The 22,307-nt window shown below is 41.6% G+C and overlaps 1 protein-coding gene across 8 annotated transcripts in view; it reads right to left on the reverse strand.

Moving 5' to 3' along the window:
* Positions 1 to 22,307, reverse strand: part of HHAT (hedgehog acyltransferase) — a 382,998-nt gene that overhangs the window by 271,054 nt on the left and 89,637 nt on the right. For all 8 annotated transcript variants that reach the window (XM_011975810.1, XM_011975804.1, XM_011975809.1 and 5 more), the window contains one exon: positions 8,644 to 8,815. In XM_011975810.1, the coding sequence (XP_011831200.1) occupies positions 8,644 to 8,815 (172 nt within the window). The remainder of the gene's footprint in view (positions 1 to 8,643; positions 8,816 to 22,307) is intronic.

Consider the following 22,307-nt stretch of genomic DNA (forward strand, 5'->3'; position numbering starts at 1 on the left):
GAACAAATTTAAGAATAACGCAATTTAAAAAAATCAAATCCAGCATGTGGGACATTTTAAAAGACAATAGGTCTGGACTCCTCAAAAAGTCTTACCATTTTAAAACATGGTTGAACTATTCTAGATTGAAGTAGACTAATAGACATGAAACCAAATGATGCATTTGGCTGATTCTGGGTTGACAAAAATAACTTTAAAATATATTTGGAGACAACTAGGAAAATGTGAAGATAGACTAGATATTAGGTATTAGAAAAGTACTATTTTCAAGTGTGATATGTAATTGTAGTTAGGTAGGAGAATGTTACTTAGGGGCAAAAATTAACAATTGTTGGATCTACATGGTGGATCCATTGTGTTTGTTACATAATTCCTTCAAACATTCTAGATATTTAAAATTTCTCATAAGAATTGGGGAAAGTTTAAGTATGCCATATCACCTATGATTTCATAGGTGATATGATAGGTATTGTAGCTAAAAATAATTAACCACTTTAATCTATGAAGGTTTTTCTTTTGGCGGGGGGCGCGGAGTGGAGGACAGAGTCTCACTCTGTTGCCCAGGCTGCTGGAGTGCAGTGGTGCGATCATAGCTCACTGCAGCCTTGACCTCCTGAGCTCAAGTGATTCTCCCATCTCAGCCTGAGTAGCTGGCACTACAAAATCATATAATTACATGGAAATTGAATGACCTGCTCCTGAATTACTTTTGGGCAAATGATGAAATTAAGGCAAAATGAGCAAGTTCTTTCAAACTAACCAGAATAAAAATACAACATACCAGAGTCTCTGGGACACAGCTAAGGCAACGTTAAGAGGGAAAGTTATAGCACTAAATGACTACAACAAAAAGTTAGAAAGATCTCAAGTTAATAACCTAACATCAAAACTAAAAGAACTAAAGAACCAAGAATAAACCAAACCCAAAGCTAGCAGAAGACAAGAAATAACCAAAATCAGAGCTGCACTAAAGGGATTAGAGACTTGAAAGGTCAGTGAATCCAGGAATTGGTTTTTTAAAAAAATTAATAAATAGACCACTAGCTAGACTAATAAAGAAAAGAGAGAAGATTCAAATGAACACAATAAGAAACAAGGGGGATATTACCACTGACCCCACAGAAGTACAAACAACCATCAGAGAATATTATGAATATGTCAAACTAGAAAATCTAGAAGAAAGTTATCATTTCCAGGACACATACACCCTCCCAAGACAGAACCAGGAAAAGAACTGAATTCCTGAACAGACCAATAAGAAGCTCTGAAATTGAAGCAGTAATAAATAGCTTACCAACCAAAAAAGCCCAGGACCAGATGGCTTCACAGCTAAATTCTACCAGATGTACAAAAAAGAGCTGGTACCATTCCTACTGAAACTATTCCAAAAAATTGAGGAGGAGAGATTCCTACCTAACTCATTCTATGAGGCCAGCATCATCCTGATACCAAAACCTGGCAGAGATACAAAAAAAGAAAACTTCAGGCCAATGTCCTTGCAAACATCAATGCAAAAATCCTCAACAAAACACTGGCAAACCGAATCCACCACTGCACTAAAAAGCTTATCCACCACAATCAAGTAGGCTTTATCCCTGGGACACAAGGTTGACTCAACATATGTAAATCAATAAATGTAATTTATTACAAAAACAGAACTAAAGAAAAAAAACACATGATTATCTCGATAGATGCAGAAAAAGCTTTCAATAAAATACAACATCCATTTATGGTTAAACACTCTCAATAAACTAGGTATTAAAGGAAGTAAAACTACCCCTGTTTGTAGATGACATGATCCATGTTGAGAAAACGCCATCATCTCAGCCCAAAAGCTTCATAAGCTGATAACTTCAGCAGAGCCGCAGGATACAGAATCAATGTGCAAAAATCACTAGCATACGTATACACCAACAACAGTCAAGCTGAGAGCCAAATCAGCAACAAACTACCATTTACAACTGCCACAAAAATAATAAAATACCTAGCAATGCAGCTAACTAGGGAAGTGAAAGATAGCTACAAGGATAACTACAACCCACCGCTCAAAGAAACCAGAGATGATACAAAACAAATGGGAAAACATTCCATGTTCATGGATGGGAAGAATCAATATTGTGAAAATGGCCATACTGCTCAAAGCAATTTACAGATTCAATGCTATTCTTATTAAACTACCATTGACATTCTTCACCAAGCTAGAAAAAACTATTTTAAAATTCATATGGAACCAAAGAAGAGCCCATATATCCAAGGCAATCTTAAGCAAACAGAACAAAGCTGGAGGCATCATGCTACTTGACTTCAAACTACACTAAAGGGCTATAGTAACCAAAACAGCATGATACTGATACAAAAACCAACACATAGACTGATGAAACAGAACAGAGAATCCAGAAATAAGGCCACACACATACAACTATATGAACTTCAACAAACCTGGCGAAAACAAGCAATGGGGAAATAATTCCCTATTCAATAAATGGTGCTGGGATAACTGACTAGCCATATGCAGAAGACTAAAACTGGACCCCTTCCTTATAGCACATACAAAAATTAACCCAAGATAGATTAAAGACAGAAATGTAAAACCCAAAACTATAAAAACCCTGGAAGACAATCTAGGCAATACCATTTGGGACACAAGCATGGGCAAAGACTTCATGACGAAGATGCCAAAAGCAATTGCAACAAAAGCAAAATTGACAAATGGGATCTAATTAAAGAGCTTCTGCACAGCAAAACAAACTATCAACAGAGTAAACAGACAATCTACAAAATGGGAGAAAATTTTTGCAAACTAGGCATCTGACAAAGGTCTAATATCTAGCATCTCAAAGAACTTAAGCAAATTTACAAGAAAAAAATAAACAATTTCATTAAGTAATAGGCAAAGGACATAAAGTCTTTTCAAAAGAAGACATACATGTGGCCAACAATCATGTGAAAAAAAAGCTCAACATCACTGATCATTAGAGAAATGCAAATCAAAACCACGATGAGATCCCATCTCATGCCAGTCAGAATGGCTGTTACTAAAAAGTCCAAAAATAACAGATGCTGGCCAGATTGTGGAGAAACAGGAACACTTATACACTGTTGGTAAGAGTGTAAATTAGTTCAACCATTATAGAAGACAGTGTGGCAATTCCTGAAAGACCTAAAGACAGAAATACCATTTGACCCAGCAATCCCATTACTGGGTATATACTGAGAGGAATATAAATAGTGTTATTATAAAGACACACTCATGTGTATGTTCATTGCAACACTATTCACAATAGCAAAAACATGGAATCAACCTAAATGCCCATCAACAATGCCCAGCCTGGATAAAGAAAATGTGGTACATATACACCATGGAATACTATGCAGCCATAAAATAGAACAATATAATGTCCTTTGCAGGGACATGGTTGGAGCTGGAGGCATAGAAGAGAACAACATGCACTGGGGCCTATCATGGGGTGGACGGTGGGAGGAGGGAGAAGATCAGGAAAAATAACTAATGGGTACTCAGCTTAATAGCTGGGTGATGAAATATCTCTACAAAAAAAAAAAAATAAACCATGGCACAAATTTCCTATGTAATAAACCTGCACATGTACCCCTGAACTTAGAGTTAAAAAAAAGAAAGAAAGAAAAACCTAAAGACTCTACCAAAAAAACTATTTGAATTGATAAACAAATTCAGTAAAGCTGCAGGGTACAATTAGACAAAAATCAGTATCATTTCTATACACAAACAGTGAACTAAAGAAATCAAGAAGGCAATTCCACTTCCAATAGCTACAAAAAAGTAAAATAACTAGGAGTAAATTTAACTAAGGCGGTGAAAACCTTCACAAGGAAAACTGCAAAACACTGATGAAAGAAATACAAACATTGAAGAGGATACAAACAAATGGAAAAACACCCCATGCTCATGGATTGAAAGAATATTGTTAAAATGACAATACTACTCAAAGCAATTTATAGATTTAATACAATTCCTATCAAAATACCAGTAACATTCTTCACAAAAATAGAAAAAAAAAAAAAAAAAAACCCTAAAATTTGTGTGGAACCACAAAAGATCCTGAGTAGCCAAAGCAATTCTGAGCAAAAAGAACAAAGCTGGAGTCAGAACACCGCCAGACCTCAAAATATACTACAAAACTGTAGTAACCAAAACAACATGGTACTTGCATGGAAACAGGCACATAGATCAATATAAAAGAATAGAGAACCCAGAAATTAATCCACTATCTAAGCCAACTGATTTTTGACAAAGCTGCCAAAAACACTCATTAAGGAAAGGACAGTCTGTTCAACAAATGGTACTGAGAAAACTGGATACCCAAATGCAGAAGAATTGAACCAGACCCCCACCTCTCACCCTCAAAATGTAATACCAGGCCAGTGTGGTGAAACCCCATCTCTACCAAAAATATAAAAATTAACCAGGTGTGGTGGCAGGCACCTGTAATTCCAGCTACTGAGGAGGCTGAGGCAAGAGAATCACTTGAAACCAAGAGGCGGAGGTTGCAGTAAGCCGAGGTCACACCACTGCACTCCAGCCTGGGCGACGGGACGAGACTCTGTCTCAAAAAAAAAAAAAAGAAACAGAAAATGTGGTATTTTTACACCATGGAATACCATGCCACCATAAAAAAGAATGAAATTTTATCATTTGAGGCAACAAAGATGGAACTGGGGGACATTCTGTTAAGTGAAATAAGCTAGAAACAAAAAGTTAACACCACATGTTCTCACTCATAGGTGGAAGCTAATAAATGTTCATACAGAAGTGAAAAAACCAAAGAGAAAATACTAGAAGCTGGAAAGGGAGGGATAGGGAGAGATTTGTTAAAAGATACAAAACTACAGTAGGTAGAAGGAATAAGTTGTAGTGTTCTATAGCACTGTAGGATGACTAGCGTTAATTATATATTACACAGTTTCAAATAGCTAGAAGGAAAATACTGAATGTTCCCAACACAAAGAAATGATAAATGCTTGTGATGATGGATATGCTAATTACCCTGATCTGATCACCATACATTGTATGTACCAAAACATCACCATGTACTCCATGAGTATGTACCGTTATTATTTGTCAATTTAAAAAAAAATTATTTTGGATGGTTTATATTTTATCAGTCTATGATGCAAATATCCATAATAACCAAAGATTTTTTTAACTTTAAAAGTTTTAGAAGAAAATAGAGAATTACCTAATTATTTTTATTTATATTTTTGAAATAATTATTTTTGAAAGACCCAAAAAAGTAAAAATGATAAACAAAAATGTCTAAATGCAACTGCATTAAAATAAAGCCTGTTCATCAAAAGACAACATACAAACATTAGAAGTCAAACCACAAACCAAAAGATGTCAATATTTGCAACTACACATACGACTTTTTTCAAATAATATAGAATAAATTTTATGAATCCATAAGAAAAAGACAGAAATCCCATTAGAAAAATGGGCAAAAGTTATCAACAGTTATTCATTAGAAATGATATACCAGGCCAGGCACAGGGGCTCATAGATGTAAGCTCAGGAATTTGGGAGGCTGAGGTGGGTGGATCACTTGAGGTCAGGAGATCAAGACCAGCCTGGCCAACATGGTGAAACCCTGTCTGTACTAAAAATACAAAAATTAGCTGAGTATGGTGGTGCACGTCTGTAATCTCAGCTACTTGGAAGGCTGAGGTATAAGAATTGCTTCAACTCAAGAGGTGGAAGTTGCATGAGATAAAATTCACAACCACCAGATTTTCAAAATTAAAAGATATGTGAATTAATTTCCGGGTTCTCTATTCTTTTATATTGATCTACATGCCTGTTTTTATGCCAGTACCATGATGTTTTGGTTACTACAGCTTTGTAGTATATTTTGAGGTGTGGCAGTGTTCTGACTCCAGCTTTGTTTTTTTTTTTGCTCAGAACTGCTTTGGCTATTGTGGTTCTTTTCTGGTTCCACACAAATTTTAGTTTTTTTTTTTTTTTTCTGTGAAGAATGTCACTGATAGGGATTGTATTAAATCTATAAATTGCTTTGAGTAGTATCAAGTGTTGGTGAGAATTTCAAGCAAGGGAAACCCTCATACACTGCCAAGAAGAGCATAAATTGGTTTAGCCAATTTAAAAAATAATTTATGTTATATATCTGAACATATATACTACCCATGATACTTATTTCTAGATATAGATATATAGACATAGATATATTCGAGCAATGTTTGACAAACTCTGGATAGTGACTCATCCAATTCAGGGATTTTAAAATAGAATATTTTAAAATAGAATAATATGGAACAGAAAATATCAGCCAGTATACATTGCAGGTGGTTCAAGATAAAGTATGACTTTGTGAGAGTTTACACACAGACACAGACATGCATACACCCATGCACACACCTGTAATACAAAATGTATTTCTTACTGTGGGTAATGTGCTAAAGAGTTTGAAGTTATAGCCCTACCGGGAAACCCTTACACGTGAGCTCCAAGAGACACAGAAATGGCATTATATGGAACAGCAAAACCCTGTAAAAAAACTCAAATGTCCTTCTATATGTAGAATGGACAAATAACTTCTTGTATATGGATACACTGGAATGCTATACAGCAGTGAAAATAAGTGGTACCTAGTTACATGTTAACATGAATATTTCTCAAAAACATGTTAAACAAGAAAATCAAGTCATAGAACATACATACCAAGTATGAATCTATTCATATGAAGAGGTGTTAACATATGCAATTTTAACTGTGGTAAAAGTATGACGAAAAAAAAGAAAAGGATAAATACAATATTCAGGTTACCTTTTCAGAAAGGGTGACAGAGGCTGATGGGATTAGGAGCACAAACTAAGGGCTTCTAAGATTCTGGTTAGTTTAAGCTGAATGGTAGACATACAAAAGGTGTGTTGGTGCCAACAGAGTCACATAATTTACTACCCCTAGTGCTGAACTGAGGTATCATTGTTATATGGAATAACTTTTCCTTATTGTTTAAGCGCCATTTTGAATTGTGTCTTCCATTACTTGTAGTTTAAAAACCCTCACGCTGAAACAGTCCCTTAGTTTGTATCCCGTACAACTGGGATCTGACTTAGTATAAGCTATCATTTAATCATATTCTGTTTGTCTAATTGTATCATTAAAACCTTACAATATTAAGCAACCCCAAACTATAAAAAATTTTGTTTTGAAGAAAGAGACTATCATTAAAATAGCTTAGCATTTTTTCCATCTTAAAGGTTTCTTCCTTGGAAACATCCTGATTAAGTACGTGTGATACCAAGAACAATCAAGATTTGTTTAGGAAGATCTATGAAATGTTAAACAGATAAGGAGGGAGTCGGGCTTATACTCTTGCCCTCAGCAGGAAACAGCTTAATCTGCCTGAGGATCACACAGTTATTGGAGCTACAGGCTGGAGGTCAGAGCACAGGCAGAAGTCAGTCACTGCGGGAGTCCTCAAAAAAAGAGAGAACAAGGAAGTGAAGAGATTTTATTCAGAAACGGGCGTAGGCTCTGCTGTTTTGGCCAGAGGAATAAAGAACAGTGGTTTCTCCACAGACAAATCCTATACTGGAGACTAGCCCTGCGGAGGAAATAAGACTTCCATGCCACCTCCCTGGCAGACACACAGGAAAGGGTAGATAAGAAAAGGGGATCTACAGAGGGAAATACACACACACCCTTTATTCTATCCCCCAGACACTTTATAAGGTATACCCTCAATGTGCGGCACTTTCTAATATCCTCCTATTATTCCACAAAGCTAAGTCTCCCTGTTTTACAGATGAGGGTGCTGGAGCTCAGAGGTTAAGTAAACTGCCAAGGTTACCCATCAGTCATTGGTGAAGCTGAAACTCAAACCTACAACTGTGTGAACCTCAAACTCATTCTTTTTTGAGACAGAGTCACGCTTTGTCACCTAGGCTGGAGTGTGGTGGCATGACCTTGGCTTACTGCAAACTCCACCTCCCAGATTCAAGTGATTCTCCTGCCTCAGTTTCTCGAGTAGCTGGGATTACAGGTGTCTCTCACCACACCTGGCTAATTTTTGTACTTTTAGTAGAGACATGATTTCACCATCTTGGCCAGACTGGTCTCAAACTCCTGACCTCAAGTGATCTGCCCGCTTCAGCCTCCCAAAGTGCTTGGATTACAGGCATGAGCCACCACAACCAGCCTCGTATTCTTTTATACCCTATGCACAAAGAACAAGGAAGACTGTGGAACAACTCAATCTTGGAGCATTCCCTCTTAGAATGAACTCAAAGCTGCCCCCAGCAACTCCTGCTTTCTACTGCTAAACGCAATGCTGGCTATCTGTGAAGATGTGGACCCAGCTAAGCTCAGTAGGATCCCATTACAGAGGAGAACGCCACCATTCTTGGTTCCCAGATTATAAGCACAGCTCTCACTTCCGTCAATCACGTCAACCACATCAACCACTTCTCACGTGCATAATCTTGGCCACAAGAGGAGTAGGTTAAAAAATAATAATAAAGAAGGTTTGCTCTAGGCAGCTGCTCACCCCCTCACCCCGACTCCAGCTCCTCACCCCCACTCCAGCTCCACTCTGACGCTAACTGACTATTGGGGCTCATCCCACTGTTAGTGATTCCCACAATTACCTAATGTCCAACCAGAGACAGCCTCCAGGAGGGGGATGCTGCTGTAGATGGCATGCACGTACATCAGGTGAGCCATCAGCTCAGCCAGCCACCACCAGCAAAGAAGGCGGCCCAGCCCCAGGGCCAGGACACACAGGTTGGCCTTCAGGGATTCATGCTCCTGCTGCTGCATCTAAAGTGGAAACAAAAGAGGTCATTAGATGGTGATTGATTTCTAAAACAGTCCCCTCGATAAGATTTTTCATAAACTTCCCACAAACATTATTGCTATGCCGGCTGACAGAGGGTTGGTTTGGCTTGTCTTGGGAACACTCAACATTCTTGGGTGGAAGAATCATATCTGAGCTTGAACACTGTCTCAAAATAAGAATGGGGGATGGGGGTCAACAAGCTAGCCTAGTGCCAAGAACCAAAGCCACGCTCTGCACTGATCCCTCCACTCCAGCATCAGCCCTGGGAAAACCCAAGTGGAAGGGCAGCACACGGTGTATTTTCCCCACTGGGAATTTGGAGTTTCTTTAGGCTACAGGCGCCACCCTGCCTGAATTCTTCCATCACCTACTCATGTCTGAGGCTGGTAAAAGCAGGGCCCAGTCAAAAAGAGACACAGGACTGGTAGAAGAGACAGAGAAAAAGACAGGGGCTGAGAGCAAGGGAAAGTGATGTGTGGGAGTGTCATTTCACCCTAAGTTGTTTTCGAAACATGGCAGACAATATGTGGAACAAGTCTCTTGCCTAGTAGGCAGCAGAGCATAACAGTTAAGAATATAGACTTTAGAAAACATAAAATAAGGTGGGTCACGGTGGCTCACACCTGTAATCCCAGGATTTTGGGAGGCCCAGGTGGGCAGATCACCTGAGGTCAGGAGTTCAAGACCAGCCTGGCCACTATGGTGAAACCCCATCTCTACTAAAAATACAAAAATTAGCCAGGCGTGGTGTGGCACATGCCTGTAATCCCAGCTACTCAGGAGGCTGAGGCAGGAGAATTGCTTGAACCCGGGAGACAGAGGTTGCAGTGAGCCAAGATCACACCACTGCACTCTAGCCTGGGCGACACAGAGAGACTCCGTCTAAAAAACAAAACAAAGAAAAAGTAAAATAAATCACTTTGGGTAGTTTTGTCATCAAAACAATATTGAGTCTTTCACTCCATAAACTCGGGCTGTTTTTCCATTTATCAGGTCTTCTTTAAATTTCTTTCAGCAATGTGTGTAGTGTCCAGTGTACAAGTCTTGTACCTCTTTGATTAAAGTTATTCCTGAATATTTTGTTCTTTTTGATGTTATTAGAAAAGGAATTTTCTTCTTTAAAAAATGGACTTTAGAGTCAGAGGATCAAGATCAAATTCTACCACAGACTACGCAGCCATGTGATCCTGAGCAAGTTACTTAACCTTTCAGAGTCTGGGTTTCCTCAAACATAAAGTAAAAAAACATTGTTGTGATGATCAAATATGATGAAGTATGTGAAGTACTAGGTACAGTGACTGGCATACAAGAAGCCCTGGCTACTTGGTAGTTAGTATCTATCATTAACCACTTCAATGTGTGTCTTCCCATCCTTCCCATGTGATGTCCCAGACAACCAGCTACAGGGCAGCATTAGGAGACAGCTCAGAGCCAAACACCAAAGGCAAGAGAGGGATGTTTTGATTATTCACAGATACAGATAGAAGCTACTGAGGGCATACTCTATACATGTGGACAACACAGATGAAAAATTTTAAAGCCTGGTTCTGTGGTCTCACCTCACTGCCTGTTGTTTAGAGATGCACAATAACTTAAAACACATAGATTCTAGAATTCATAAACATGCCGGAAAATGTGAAGTGAATTCCATTTCATTCAGCCTCATACCACTAAACAAATATAAATACAGAAAAACTAGAGAGAGCAGTAAGTTTTATGGATCTCACAATGACAAGATTTTATTAGACTGAAAGCTCCCTTGAAATGCAGAGGACAGACTAATGCTAAATGTCGAAGCTGCATCTGCACACATTAGCCGGTGGAGGAAATGAGCTTGCTTTAGCATTTGACTACCAGGGCTCATGACACAAAGGCCCATTCTGTGAGGTAGCTCCTTAGCTTCTCTCTCCTCTACCATCAGGGTGCAGTGGGTCCCATTGCCAGGAGAGTGGCAGGCACTGCCCCCAGTGGGGAAGACAGAGTTACACAGCAGGGGATTTATTTTTATTCCATTTTCTAACACTTCCAGTGTTAGAAACTTCCAGTCTCTCAAACTGTCCTCCCGCAACAAGAAGCCAGGCTAAGAAATTTTGGTCGGCTCATTGGCATTACAATCTTCTGCACAAACAGCTTTCTCCCTTTTGCCATCTGCTTGGTTAACTATGCCCAGGAAAGCTTGTTGGTTTAACTTTTAAAATGTAAATTAGGCTGGGTATGGTGGTGGCTCACATCTATAATCCCAGTACTTTGGGAGGCGGAGGCAGGTGGATCACCTGAGGTCAGGAGTTCGAGACCAGCCTGGCTGACATGGTGAAACCCCATCTCTATTAAAAATACAAAAATTAGCTGAATGTGGTGGCACACACCTGTAATCCCAGCTATCCAAGAGGCTGAGGCAGGAGAATCATTTTAACCCGGGAGGCAGAGATTGCAATGAGCCTAGACTATACCACTGCACTCCACCCTGGGTGACAGAGAGAGACTCTGTCTCAGAAAAAAAAAAAAAGGAAAAAATTGGCAAAACTAACAGGAATTTCCCTTTTGCCTTTTGTTTCCCTCGGTTCACTTCAGGAAGATATTTTATGCAGTCATACCAATCTGCATTGTTAAGAAACAACAATAACTGCTTTGGAGAATTCATCTGGTTAGTATTGACAGGAAGCAGAACCTGAGTTCTCCAAGAGGGAAGACTGGGTATCCTTGGGTATTTGCAGACTTGTATTGATCAGACCTAACTGCAATTAAAGATGCACTAGTGACCCCAGGCAGACCCCTTTCTGGGCATAAACTGAGGATGGTTTTCACTTGAATCCTTACCCCAAGCATGCATGCTCTGAGAGACCCTACAAAGTCTATGGCAGCAGATCTGTTACAAGCCAGTCAATCACTAAATCCTCAGTGTGGAAACATCGACCTGCCAGATCATTCACGTTTGTGTTAATAAACAAGAAGTTAAAAGGAAATAACCCAAATGTCCAACACTAGGGTGTTGGTTAAGTGCATGTATGTACCTCAATATTATATAGTCATGAAAACTATTTTTATTAAATGTGCATAAAATAATCCAAGGCAGGAAAGATATACACCAAATGTCAACAGTGGTCATCTTTGGATGGTGAGAGTTTAGTTATTTTTTGACAATTTTTTTTTTTAAAGACACAGTTTCACTCTGTCACCCAGGCTGGAGTGCAGTGGCACAATCTCAGCTCACCCCAACCTCTGCCTCCCAGGTTCAAGCGATTCCTGTGCCTTAGCCTCCCAAGTAGCTGGGATTACAGGCACGTACCACCACCACACCTGGCTATTTTTTGTATTTGTAGTAGAGACAGGGTTTCTCCACATTGGCCAGGCTGGTCTCAAACTCCTGACCTCCAGCGATCCACCCACCTTGGCCTCCCAAAGCACTGGGATTACAAGTGTGAGCTACCGCACCCGGCCAAATTGGTTCTTTTTTAAATCAGAGAAAAAGTAATGTGACCTTACAATATTGTGAATATTTGGACCCTCTCTGTTAGTGAGGCCAATGTCCTCAAGACAGACCCCTCTATTTCTTCATCCTGTTTCTCCAAATGCCTGGCATCGGAACTTCCGCCAGGAAGCCCAGCATCCTCTATGAGTGAGTATTCTTCTCCGTGTTTTATGCTAGACTAATTTTTATTTCTCCTTTCCTTCTCCCTTCACTCTTAGGTTTTTTTGTTTTTTTGTTTTTTGTAGCTATGTACTGAGTTCTTCTTTGTTCATTCTCAACCCTTTTCCAGCTCTCCAAAGCAAATTCATTTTGACCTAATAACCACTAGCAAAAGAAGAAATGATTACAAACACACTGCTCTGGTCTGCATGTTTGTGTCCCCCTAAAATTCATATGTTGAAATCCTAACCCCCAAGGAGATGGTACTAGGATGTGGGGCCTTTGAGAAGTGATTAGGTCATGAGAGTAAAGCCTTCATGATTAGGATTAGTGCTCTCATCAAGGAAACCTCAGAGAGTTAGCTAGTTCCTTCTACCATGTGAAGACAGTGAGAAGGTGCCAATCTATGAACAAGGAAGCAGGCCCTCACCAGACATGGAATCTGCCAGCTCATTGATCATGGAATTCCCAGCCTCTAGAACTGTAAGCAATACATTTATGTTGTTTATAAGCCAACCAGTTTATAGTATTTTGTTACAGCAGCCCAAATGGACTACGGCCGAAAATCAGTACCAAGAGTGGGAGTGCTGCTTTAACAAACACCCAAAAATATGCAATTAGTTTGGAAGGGGCAATGGATAGAGGCTGGAAGAGTTTGGAGGTGCATGCTTTAAGAAGTCTACATTGCTGTAAATGGATCTTTAAGGGAAATTTTGGCAAGGGCTCAGAAGGAAAGGAGAAGAGCTGTAGAGAAAGCCTCAATATTCTTAGAGAAGAGCTAAGCAGTAGTGAACAGAATGTTGGTGGAAATATGCATGGTAAAGGCCATCTGATGATTTCTTAGACAAGAGAAATATGGTATTGAAAACTGAAAGAAAAGCAATCCTGTTATGAACCAGCAAAGAAGTTGGCTGAATTGTGTTCATATCCTAGTGTTTCGTGGAAGGCAGAATTTGTGAGTAATGAAATTGGATATTTAGCTAAAGCCATTTCTAAGCAAAGTGTTGAAGGTGCAGCTTGGCTCCTCTTGACTGTTTATAGTAAAACAGTAGAGGAGAAAAGTGATTTAAAGACAAAATTGTTAATCAAAAGGGAAGCAGAACTTAAAGATCTGGAAAACTCTCAGCTTTTCCATACTATAAAGAATGAGAAAGCCTCTTCAGGAGAGAACATTGAGAATGTGGCCAAACAACCACCTGATAAGGTTAGTCAGCTGTTTAAACAGAAGCCAGGACCTCCTGTCCAAGACAACGGAAGAGTGATTCCAAAGGGAATTCAGCCATGAAAACTATTTTTGTTCAATGTGCATAAAATAATGAAAGGCTGGAAAGATATACACCAAATGCCAACAATGGTAATCTTTGGATGGTGAGATTTTAGTTATGTTTTACAATTAAAATTGGTTCTTTTCAGTCAGAGAAAAAGTAATGTAACATTATAATATTGTGAATATTTTGACCCTCTGTGCTGCCACCATCATCACAGGCCAGAGTGCAAAGGCCTGGGGGACAGAGCAATTGCAGATGCAAAGGAGGGGATGTCACTGCCCAGTCCTGCCTCACACTGTGGGTTCTGCTCCCCACTCCCCATCACCAAACTCCTTGGCTGCCCCAAGAGTGGCTTCTGTGGGCCCCAGTGCAGTGCAGTTGGCACTGCAACCAGCGAAGCTGTAAGGGGGTGTAGCTGCCTCCACCTAGATTTCTAACAATGCCTACAGAGCCATGGGGCCCAGACAAATAACTGCACAAAGGCAGGGTCCAGCAGAGTCATGCAGGTGGCACTGCTCTCATGACCCCAGACCAGTAGAGCCACCAGCTCAAGATTCTGGCCTGGGCGATTGGCAGGAGGCACAAAGCCCCCAGGAAGGCAGAGCCACAACCCCCCTCCCTGCCACCATGTGTCCAGAAGGCACCCCAGTGTGTCTGGAAGGTGAAACCTCCACCCTCGTGGGCCTGGAGGGCAGAGTAATGAGCCAAAAATTATGATTCCTGAGCCTTAAGGTTTTGGACTTCCTCGGGAGCTTTTACTCCTTTCTTCTTTCTGATTTCTACCTTTTGGAATTGGAGTGTCCATCCTATGCCTGTCTCACCATTGTATTTGGGTGCACAGAGCTTGATTTCACAGGCTCATAGCTGAAGGGGAATTTGCATTAGAATGAATCATACCTTGAGTATTACACACATCTGACTTAGATGATATTTAAAGGAGACTTTGGATTTCAGACACTTGAGCTGGTGCTGGAACAAGTTAATACTATTGGGGCTATCAGGATGGAATGAGTATATTTTGCATGTAAGGAGGATATTAATTTTCAGGTGGCAGGGGCAGAATGTTATAAATTGAATGTTTACATCCCTCCAAAAATTCCTATGTTGAAATCCTAACACCCAAGGTAATGGTACTAGGAGATGGGGTCTTTAGGAAGTAATTAGGTCATGAGGGCATTCTTCATGGTTGGGAATAGTGCCCTTACAAAAGAGATGCTGAAGAGTTAGACCCCTTCCACCACAAAAGCACACAGTGACAGATACCAGCCTGTGAACTAGGAAGCAGGCCCTTACTAGACATCAAATCTGCCAGTGTCTTGATCTTGGACTTCCCAGCCTCTAGAACTGTCAGAAATAAATGTTTGATGCTTAGAAGCCATCCGGTTTATGAAATTTTGTTATAGCAGTCTGAATGGACTAAGACATATACTATCCATTAGTCTGTAGAGGCTAGAGGAGTTCACACCAAGGTTAAGACATGTAGAGGCAGCAAAATCACTGTAGACCAATGGACAGGTCTTTCCTGGCACCCAGACTCTTTTCTTTATGACACAGGCTGTCACTCTATTGCCTAAGCTGGAATACAATGATGTGACCCTACCTCATGGTAGCCTTGATCTCCTGGGCTCAAGCGATCCTCCTGCCTCAGCCTCCCCAGTAGCTGGGACTACAGGCATGTACCACCATGCCCGGCTGATTTTTTTATTTTTTGTAGAGCTGAGTTTCACCATGTTGCCCAGGCTGGTCTCAAACTCCTGGCCTCAAGTGATCCTCCTACCTCAGCCTCCCAAAGCACTGGGATTACAGGTATAAATCAGTGTGCCCAACCTGCCCAAACTCTTGGAGAGAAGCAAGTCTTCTAGCTGAACGCGATAATGGCCTCAAAAGCAGTGTTGACAGCAGATAATCTTCACCCACAGCCATATTTCTACAGTTTCTAAATAAGCAACTGTGCATATGGCCCACAGGCTGTTCAGCATAACCTACCCCAAGCTCAGGTACCCTGAAGGCCAGGACTGCACCTCAGGCTTCCAAGCAGTGTTGGGTATGGAGCCCCATCCCAAGGAGTGGAGAGATAGCAGCTGGACTGGAAGGGAGCCAACAGGCCAGAACCAACAGCCCCCATGACAATCAAGAAAATACCACTAACACCCAAACACCTCTCAGTTCCAGGCAGTCACGTTTCAAGGTCAATTCAAAGGCTTCCTTTCCCTCCTCAAACTACATAGTTTCTAAAATGACACAAATATCTTAATTAAGAAAAATCATGAGGTACATTTTGTCAGATGTTGCCTTCCTAATAATGACTTCCCTAGTTTCCACAAGCTAAAACTTCCCTACCAGGTTTAATAAGGCATAATTACATGTCACTACAGGACCAAAAGGGCTAGACTTTTCTCTGCAACACTCCCTTTCTGGTGCTAACTGCCTCCTTGCTCTGAGCAACAGAAATGTTTATTAATTGCACAAATAAGCCAGGCATGGTGGCTCATGCCTGTAATCGCAGCACTTTGGGAGGCCAAGGCAGGCGGATCACTTGAGGTCAGGAGTTCAAGACCAGCCTGGCCAACATGGTCAAACCCTGTCTCTACTAAAAATACAAAAATTAGCCATGTGTGGTAGCAAGTGCCTGCAATCCCAGCTACTCAGGAGGCTGAGGCAGGAGAATCGCTTGAACCTGGGAGGTGGAGGTTGCAGTGAGCTGAGATTGAGTCACTGCACTCTAGCCTGAGCGACAGAGCGAGACTCCATCTAAATTAAAAAAAAAAAAATCGTACAAATAAACATAGCAAAAGAAAAACAATCCAACTTTCTATTTGCTTTCACCTGAAAAAAAAAATAAAAAAATAAAAAAAGGTTTTTCATGATTCTTTAGAGTCATATCATGATTACAGTCCATTTACATGTGCAATCTAATTGACTGTCTTTTGTTTAAAAAATCCGGCCAGGCATGGTGGCTCATGCCTGTAATCCCAGCACTTTGGGAGGCCAAGGAGGGCGATCACAAGGTCAGAAGATCGAGACCATCCTGGCTAACACAGTGAAACCTCGTCTCTACTAAAAAATAAAAAAAAAATTAGCCGGGCCTGGTGGCAGGCACCTATAGTCCCAGCTACTCGAGAGACTGAGGCAGGAGAATGGCGTAAACCCAGGAGTTGGAGGTTGCAGTGAGCTGAGGTTGCGGCACTGCACTCCATCCTGGTCCACACAGCGAGACTCCGTCTCAAAAAAAAAAAAAAAAAGTCCAAAATTTGTCCCTTTTCGACCCAGCAGGAAGAACAGACAGCCCATATACAGCCCATCTAATGTGCAGGGCAGCTCTCTTGCCTGCATGCAAAATACTTCATTTGAGACATTTCAAACCTAGGGGACTGCCAACCTTAAGACCACTGGAAACTGCTACCATGGAAATTGCGAAGTTCAAGCATCACTAAAAAATACACATTAACTCATCTGCAAAGTGCATTTCAAAATGCATTATATTTCAAAACCTCATTTCATGCAAATTGCATAAAAAGGAATAGCGATGTCTTTCTCTCTCTTCCAAATATATTCTGATGATTAAAGATGACAGTTCTCAAAGCTGAAAGGTTCTTTTTCTTCACACGCGAATAATACATATGTTTGTGAGCACAAAACAAAAGCCCTCCCCAGAGCCAGATATTCAACGGGGCCACCTGGGCCACTAACTTATTGGCTTCTCTTTGCTTGGGTCTAGGAGGCCTTGTGGCAGTTGTTTTAGTCCTTTATACTGGTCACAGACCATACCCCTACTCCTAACAAATCATTCCCTAATCAGACCCACATTACTCCCGCCCCCCCTAGCCATCCAGACCAAGGCCAGTGACGTCCAGTGAGCTCTCCTGGAACAGCAAGTGGGGCCTCCAGGTGTTGCTGCTGCCAAGACTGGTACTTGGTCCAGCCAGCTTGAGCCTCCAGACCTGCATGTACACCAGGTGACACTCCATCCCCCTCTAACTCCTCTCACACACCAAGTCAGCACAATAAGGCCCATGTCTTGATTCCCTTCACCCCATCTGCATTGCAATAGCCTCTCTTTGTCTCTGTTTCCCTGTCCATAAAGTGGTCATGACAGTATCTCTCTCATAGGTTGTGAGGAATAAACAAGCTAGAATGGCCAGGCACAATGGTGTGTGTGCCTGTAACCCCAGCACTTTGGGAGGCCGAAGCAAGAGGATCACTTGAGGCCAGGAGTTTGAGACCAGCCTGGGCAACATAGCAAGACCTCATCTCTAGAAAAGTATTTTTTTTTAATTAGCCAAGTGTGGTGATGCATACCTATAGTCCCAGCTACTCAGGAGGCTGAGGTGGGAGGATCACTTGAGCTCGGGAGGCCAAAGCTACAGTGAGCTATGATTGCACCATTGCACTCCAACCTGGGTATCAGAGTGAGACCATCTCAAAAATTTGAAGTTAGAATTGTATAAAGCCTGGCTCAGACTAGATGATCAGCTAGTATATTTTATTACAATTAGCATGATTCCAGGAGCCCATGCCAAATACTAAGCAAAGCTTCTGGGACACTGACTGCCTTGCACAGCTCTTGCCAGTCCCAGCAACTCTGGGACTGCCCCCATCCCTGTTCCCGCAGCAATTGCCTGGGTCTCTCTTCAAATAGATGGAACCAGCACACTGGCCTCTTCTGAGCCCAAGCATGGCCATGGCCCAGTGTCCCCTGCTGCTGTGCCTGCCTACCAGACTGGATACCCAGGGTCTCCCTTCTGACCTAAACTACCCTACCGCATGCTTTCTGGCCAATAATCACAATAATAAAAGTAAGAGACCGAGCATGGTGGCTCACACCTGCGACACCAGCACTTTAGGAGGCTGAGACGGGCAGATCACCTAAAGTCAGGAGTTCGAGACCAGCCTGGCCAACATGGTGAAACCATCTCTACTAAAAATACAAAAATGAGCTGGGTGTGTTGGTGCACACCTATAATTCCAGCTACCTGGGAGGCTGAGGCATGAGAATCACTTGATACCAGGAGCTGGAGGTTGCGGAAAGCTGAAGTTGTGCCACTGCACTCCAGCCTGAATAACTGAGCCAGACTCTGTCTCAAATAATAAGAGTAAGAATTAACACTTTATAGTATTAACCTGTCAAACCACATTACCTATACACAATTATTTAATCCTCACAGCAATCTTGAGGGAGGCACTATTATTCTTCCCATTTCACTGATAAGAAGACTGAGGCATAAATAAGGTAAATAACTCAGCAAGCACTCTCAAGCCAAAGCAGAGCAGGGATTCGAACCCTGGAGGGTGGGCTCCAGGACCTTTGCTCTTAACCTCCATGCCAAATTCCCTATTTGACCACTAGCTTCTCTAAGGTGGGAGAGCACAGTGCCCAGCAAGGAAGAGTCCCTGGCCTACCACACTAAGGCTGCTCCTCTCCCCAGTGCCTACACCACACCAGTCAACCTCTTCAAGACGTACCGGCCCCAGGCTCCAGGCTAAGCAAGTAAACACCATGTCCTTCCCTTCCCTAAGTCCCTCAGGATCCCTGCCTCACCGCTGACTTAGTATCCGAGTGCCACAGAAACATGAGAGAAAATCAAATCGGGCCCATGTTCCTAAAACTCTAAATGCCACCAGAAATAGCCTTCAAGTTAAGGCGCTGAGGCAAATTTTTACCTGTTCGTGACTAATTATGCAAATTTCATACGCTTTACATTGCAGAAGACACCTCTTCTATACCTCCCTCATTTTGTGTATGTAAATTGGGTGGAAGATACGTTCTCCAGGGGTATGCCTAAAACTAACATTGTCATTTGATCGTTAGGAGTTTGCAGATACTGGGTGAAGATTTCCCGCTGGGGTTGGTTTCCACGATGGGGCACTGCTGCCCCCTGGTGGTGCAGCGTCATTCTCCTGCTCTACGTTATTTTTAGGCATTGACCTGCCAGTCTAAGAACCATGCATTTCAATATTTCCAATCCTTATAGCTGAAGGCATTTCATGCATGCATTCATTCAAGCATTCATTCAGAGCAAATCTAACTTACAAGTTCTTCCAACTAGCTTTCTTTCCCCACCTCCCAGCCTTTTCCTTCTTGGTTTCTCTGAAAGAACCCTTTCACTACAAGATAAACTTTTTGGTTTAACCCCCTCCCCCTTTACAGCCCCCTTCTCCATAGAAGGGAAGTTTCCCACAGCCACTTTCAGCAAGTGCGGAAACTTCCTGGCTTTTTAAATTTGCCCTATATCTTACTGAACATTTATCCTTTTCTAGAATGACTGTTCTATGAATACTCCCCAAAACATAGAGGTTTTAATTTGCCCTTTCGAGTTCCCTGCTGTCAGCAATTGCTATTGTTTTGGAACAGGTTAAAAAAAAGGGGGGGGGGAAGGAAAAGACATGGATAAAACCCAGAGTGTCTATACCCGGCCCCTATAGGAAGCAACCTGCCCCTTCACTTCCCCAGACTGAGACTCAAGAGAATGAGAGCCCTTGGCTAAGGATTTAGGTGGGAAATAATCTTAAAGCATGCCTCTGTGTGACACAGGACCCTACTAGAGGCCTCCAATATTCTTACTAGACCCTAAAAGGCACAATTGGAAAAGGGGGCCGGGCGTGATGGCTCAAGCCTGTAATCCTAGCACTTTGGGAGGCTGAGGGCAGACTGCCTGACCTCAGGAGTTAGAGGCAAGCCTGGGAAACATAGCAAAACCTGGTCTCTACTAAAAATACAAAAAATTAGCTGGACTTGCTGGCGCATGCCTGTAATCCAGCTACTCAGGAGGCTGAGACACAGGAATCACTTGAACCCAGGAGGTAGAGGTTGCAGTAAGCTGAGATTGCACCACTGCACTCCAGCCTGGGTGACAGAGTAAGACTCCGTCTCAAAAAAAGAAAAAGGAGATGAGAAATAACAGGAACAGATATTTTGCATAATAATAAAGTGCAGAGCATACAGGGCAAAGCTTATATATAAGAGGAAGTTGGGAAAATAATCTGTTTCCTCCTAATGGATTTAGTTTATGTTTCTCTGAAAATTACCAGCCATCCTCAGGAAAGGGGTGTCTGTGTGTGGATGTTTGGTCCAAAAGTTATTGGCTGGCAAACTGGGAATAATTCAAATACTCACAAAGGTAAGGAGATTGTAAAAGAGAGGAACCCACCCTATGCTGTGCCCACCCTACCTTCACTCCCACCCTCCTCCTGAAGAGCCTGTTAAACCACCTTCCTCGGTTCTAACCCTACAGGTTCTGATTCAGGAGGTTGGAGAGGACCTGAGAATTTGTATTTCTAACAAGTTCTCTGGTGATACTGATGCTGCTGGTCCGGGAACTACACTTTGCAAATCATTGAGTTAGAAGATCAGCTGCCATCATTAAACCATCTCTTTTACACAATAATTTCAAACACAATTTCAAACGCAGATTTTAAATTCCTTCGTGACAAAAGAACAATCCCAAACCGAGGTATGAGAAACCACAGACTAAACATATCTGTCTAGAATATCGATTTCACTTACAGATTTCTAGAGATATAAAAAGTTACATACTTTCACTGGAAATTTTAGAACATTATGTTATTGTTATAATGCAAAAATATATTCTTTAATACAATGCATAATTCAATAGAACTTTGAGGACAAAATATGATTTCTAAGAACCCTCTCTTCTTTTTCAGGGAGCATCTTTCATGTTGCTGCCCAGAAATGTGCAACACTGCTGCTTGCCCTGTACTTCCAGGTGTGTGCATATGTGTGGGTGTGTGTTGTGCGTGTGCATGCATGTGTGTGAATGCACGTACATGTTATTCCCTCCTCTATGAGGATTGTTTTGTTTTGGTGGTGGGGGTAGAAGATCCCTTGAGAAACACTGTTTTAGGCATTGTCAATTACTAATTCCTTATGTGAATTAACTTAGCAATTATGCTCCATGAAACTAGAGGTAGGTTGAGGAGGCAGAAAAAAAAGAAAGTTGTAAGCAAGGGGGAAAAGCGAAGTAGCGGGGAACAACAAAGGTAGTTTAACATGGCATTTCAGACAAGGATGCTGTCCAAGGAAGGCAGGCAGGGGCCTGGGCTCAAAGGGGAATCCAGTCCTGAACACACACCATTGCCTTCGAACTTACTTCAGCTCCACTCTGTTCTCACATCTAGGTCACCCTGAACAGCTCCCAGGCTATGGCAGGACTATTTCTTAAGCAGCTTGTGAATATAAAAGGAAACATATTATTTGCCAAGCAACAGCTTAGACAGTTTCCTTTTCTATTCCTTCAAGTAATAGCATCATAATCAAATTTTTGTCTTTCCTTGGGACTTCGCCACATTGGATACCAACTCCCAAACTCCTCGTTGTGCCCCCACTCATTAATCCTGGTTGCCAGAGTTCACTGAAAATCAAGGTGGGACCCCCTAGAGCTAACATATCTGAGGGGTCAAACTTTAAAGGCTCATTTCTCATATGCATTTCATCTATTCCATAAAACCTCATGAGAACTAATAGTGTTGTAAATCTGTGGGCACCTCTGAATGAAATGACTCAAGAGTCAGAGAAGCCCAGAGCAACAGTGACAAAGGCTTAATCTACAGAATCCCAAT

The sequence above is a fragment of the Mandrillus leucophaeus genome, unplaced genomic scaffold, assembly GCF_000951045.1.
Source record: "Mandrillus leucophaeus isolate KB7577 unplaced genomic scaffold, Mleu.le_1.0 Scaffold159, whole genome shotgun sequence".
Taxonomy (NCBI): domain Eukaryota; kingdom Metazoa; phylum Chordata; class Mammalia; order Primates; family Cercopithecidae; genus Mandrillus; species Mandrillus leucophaeus.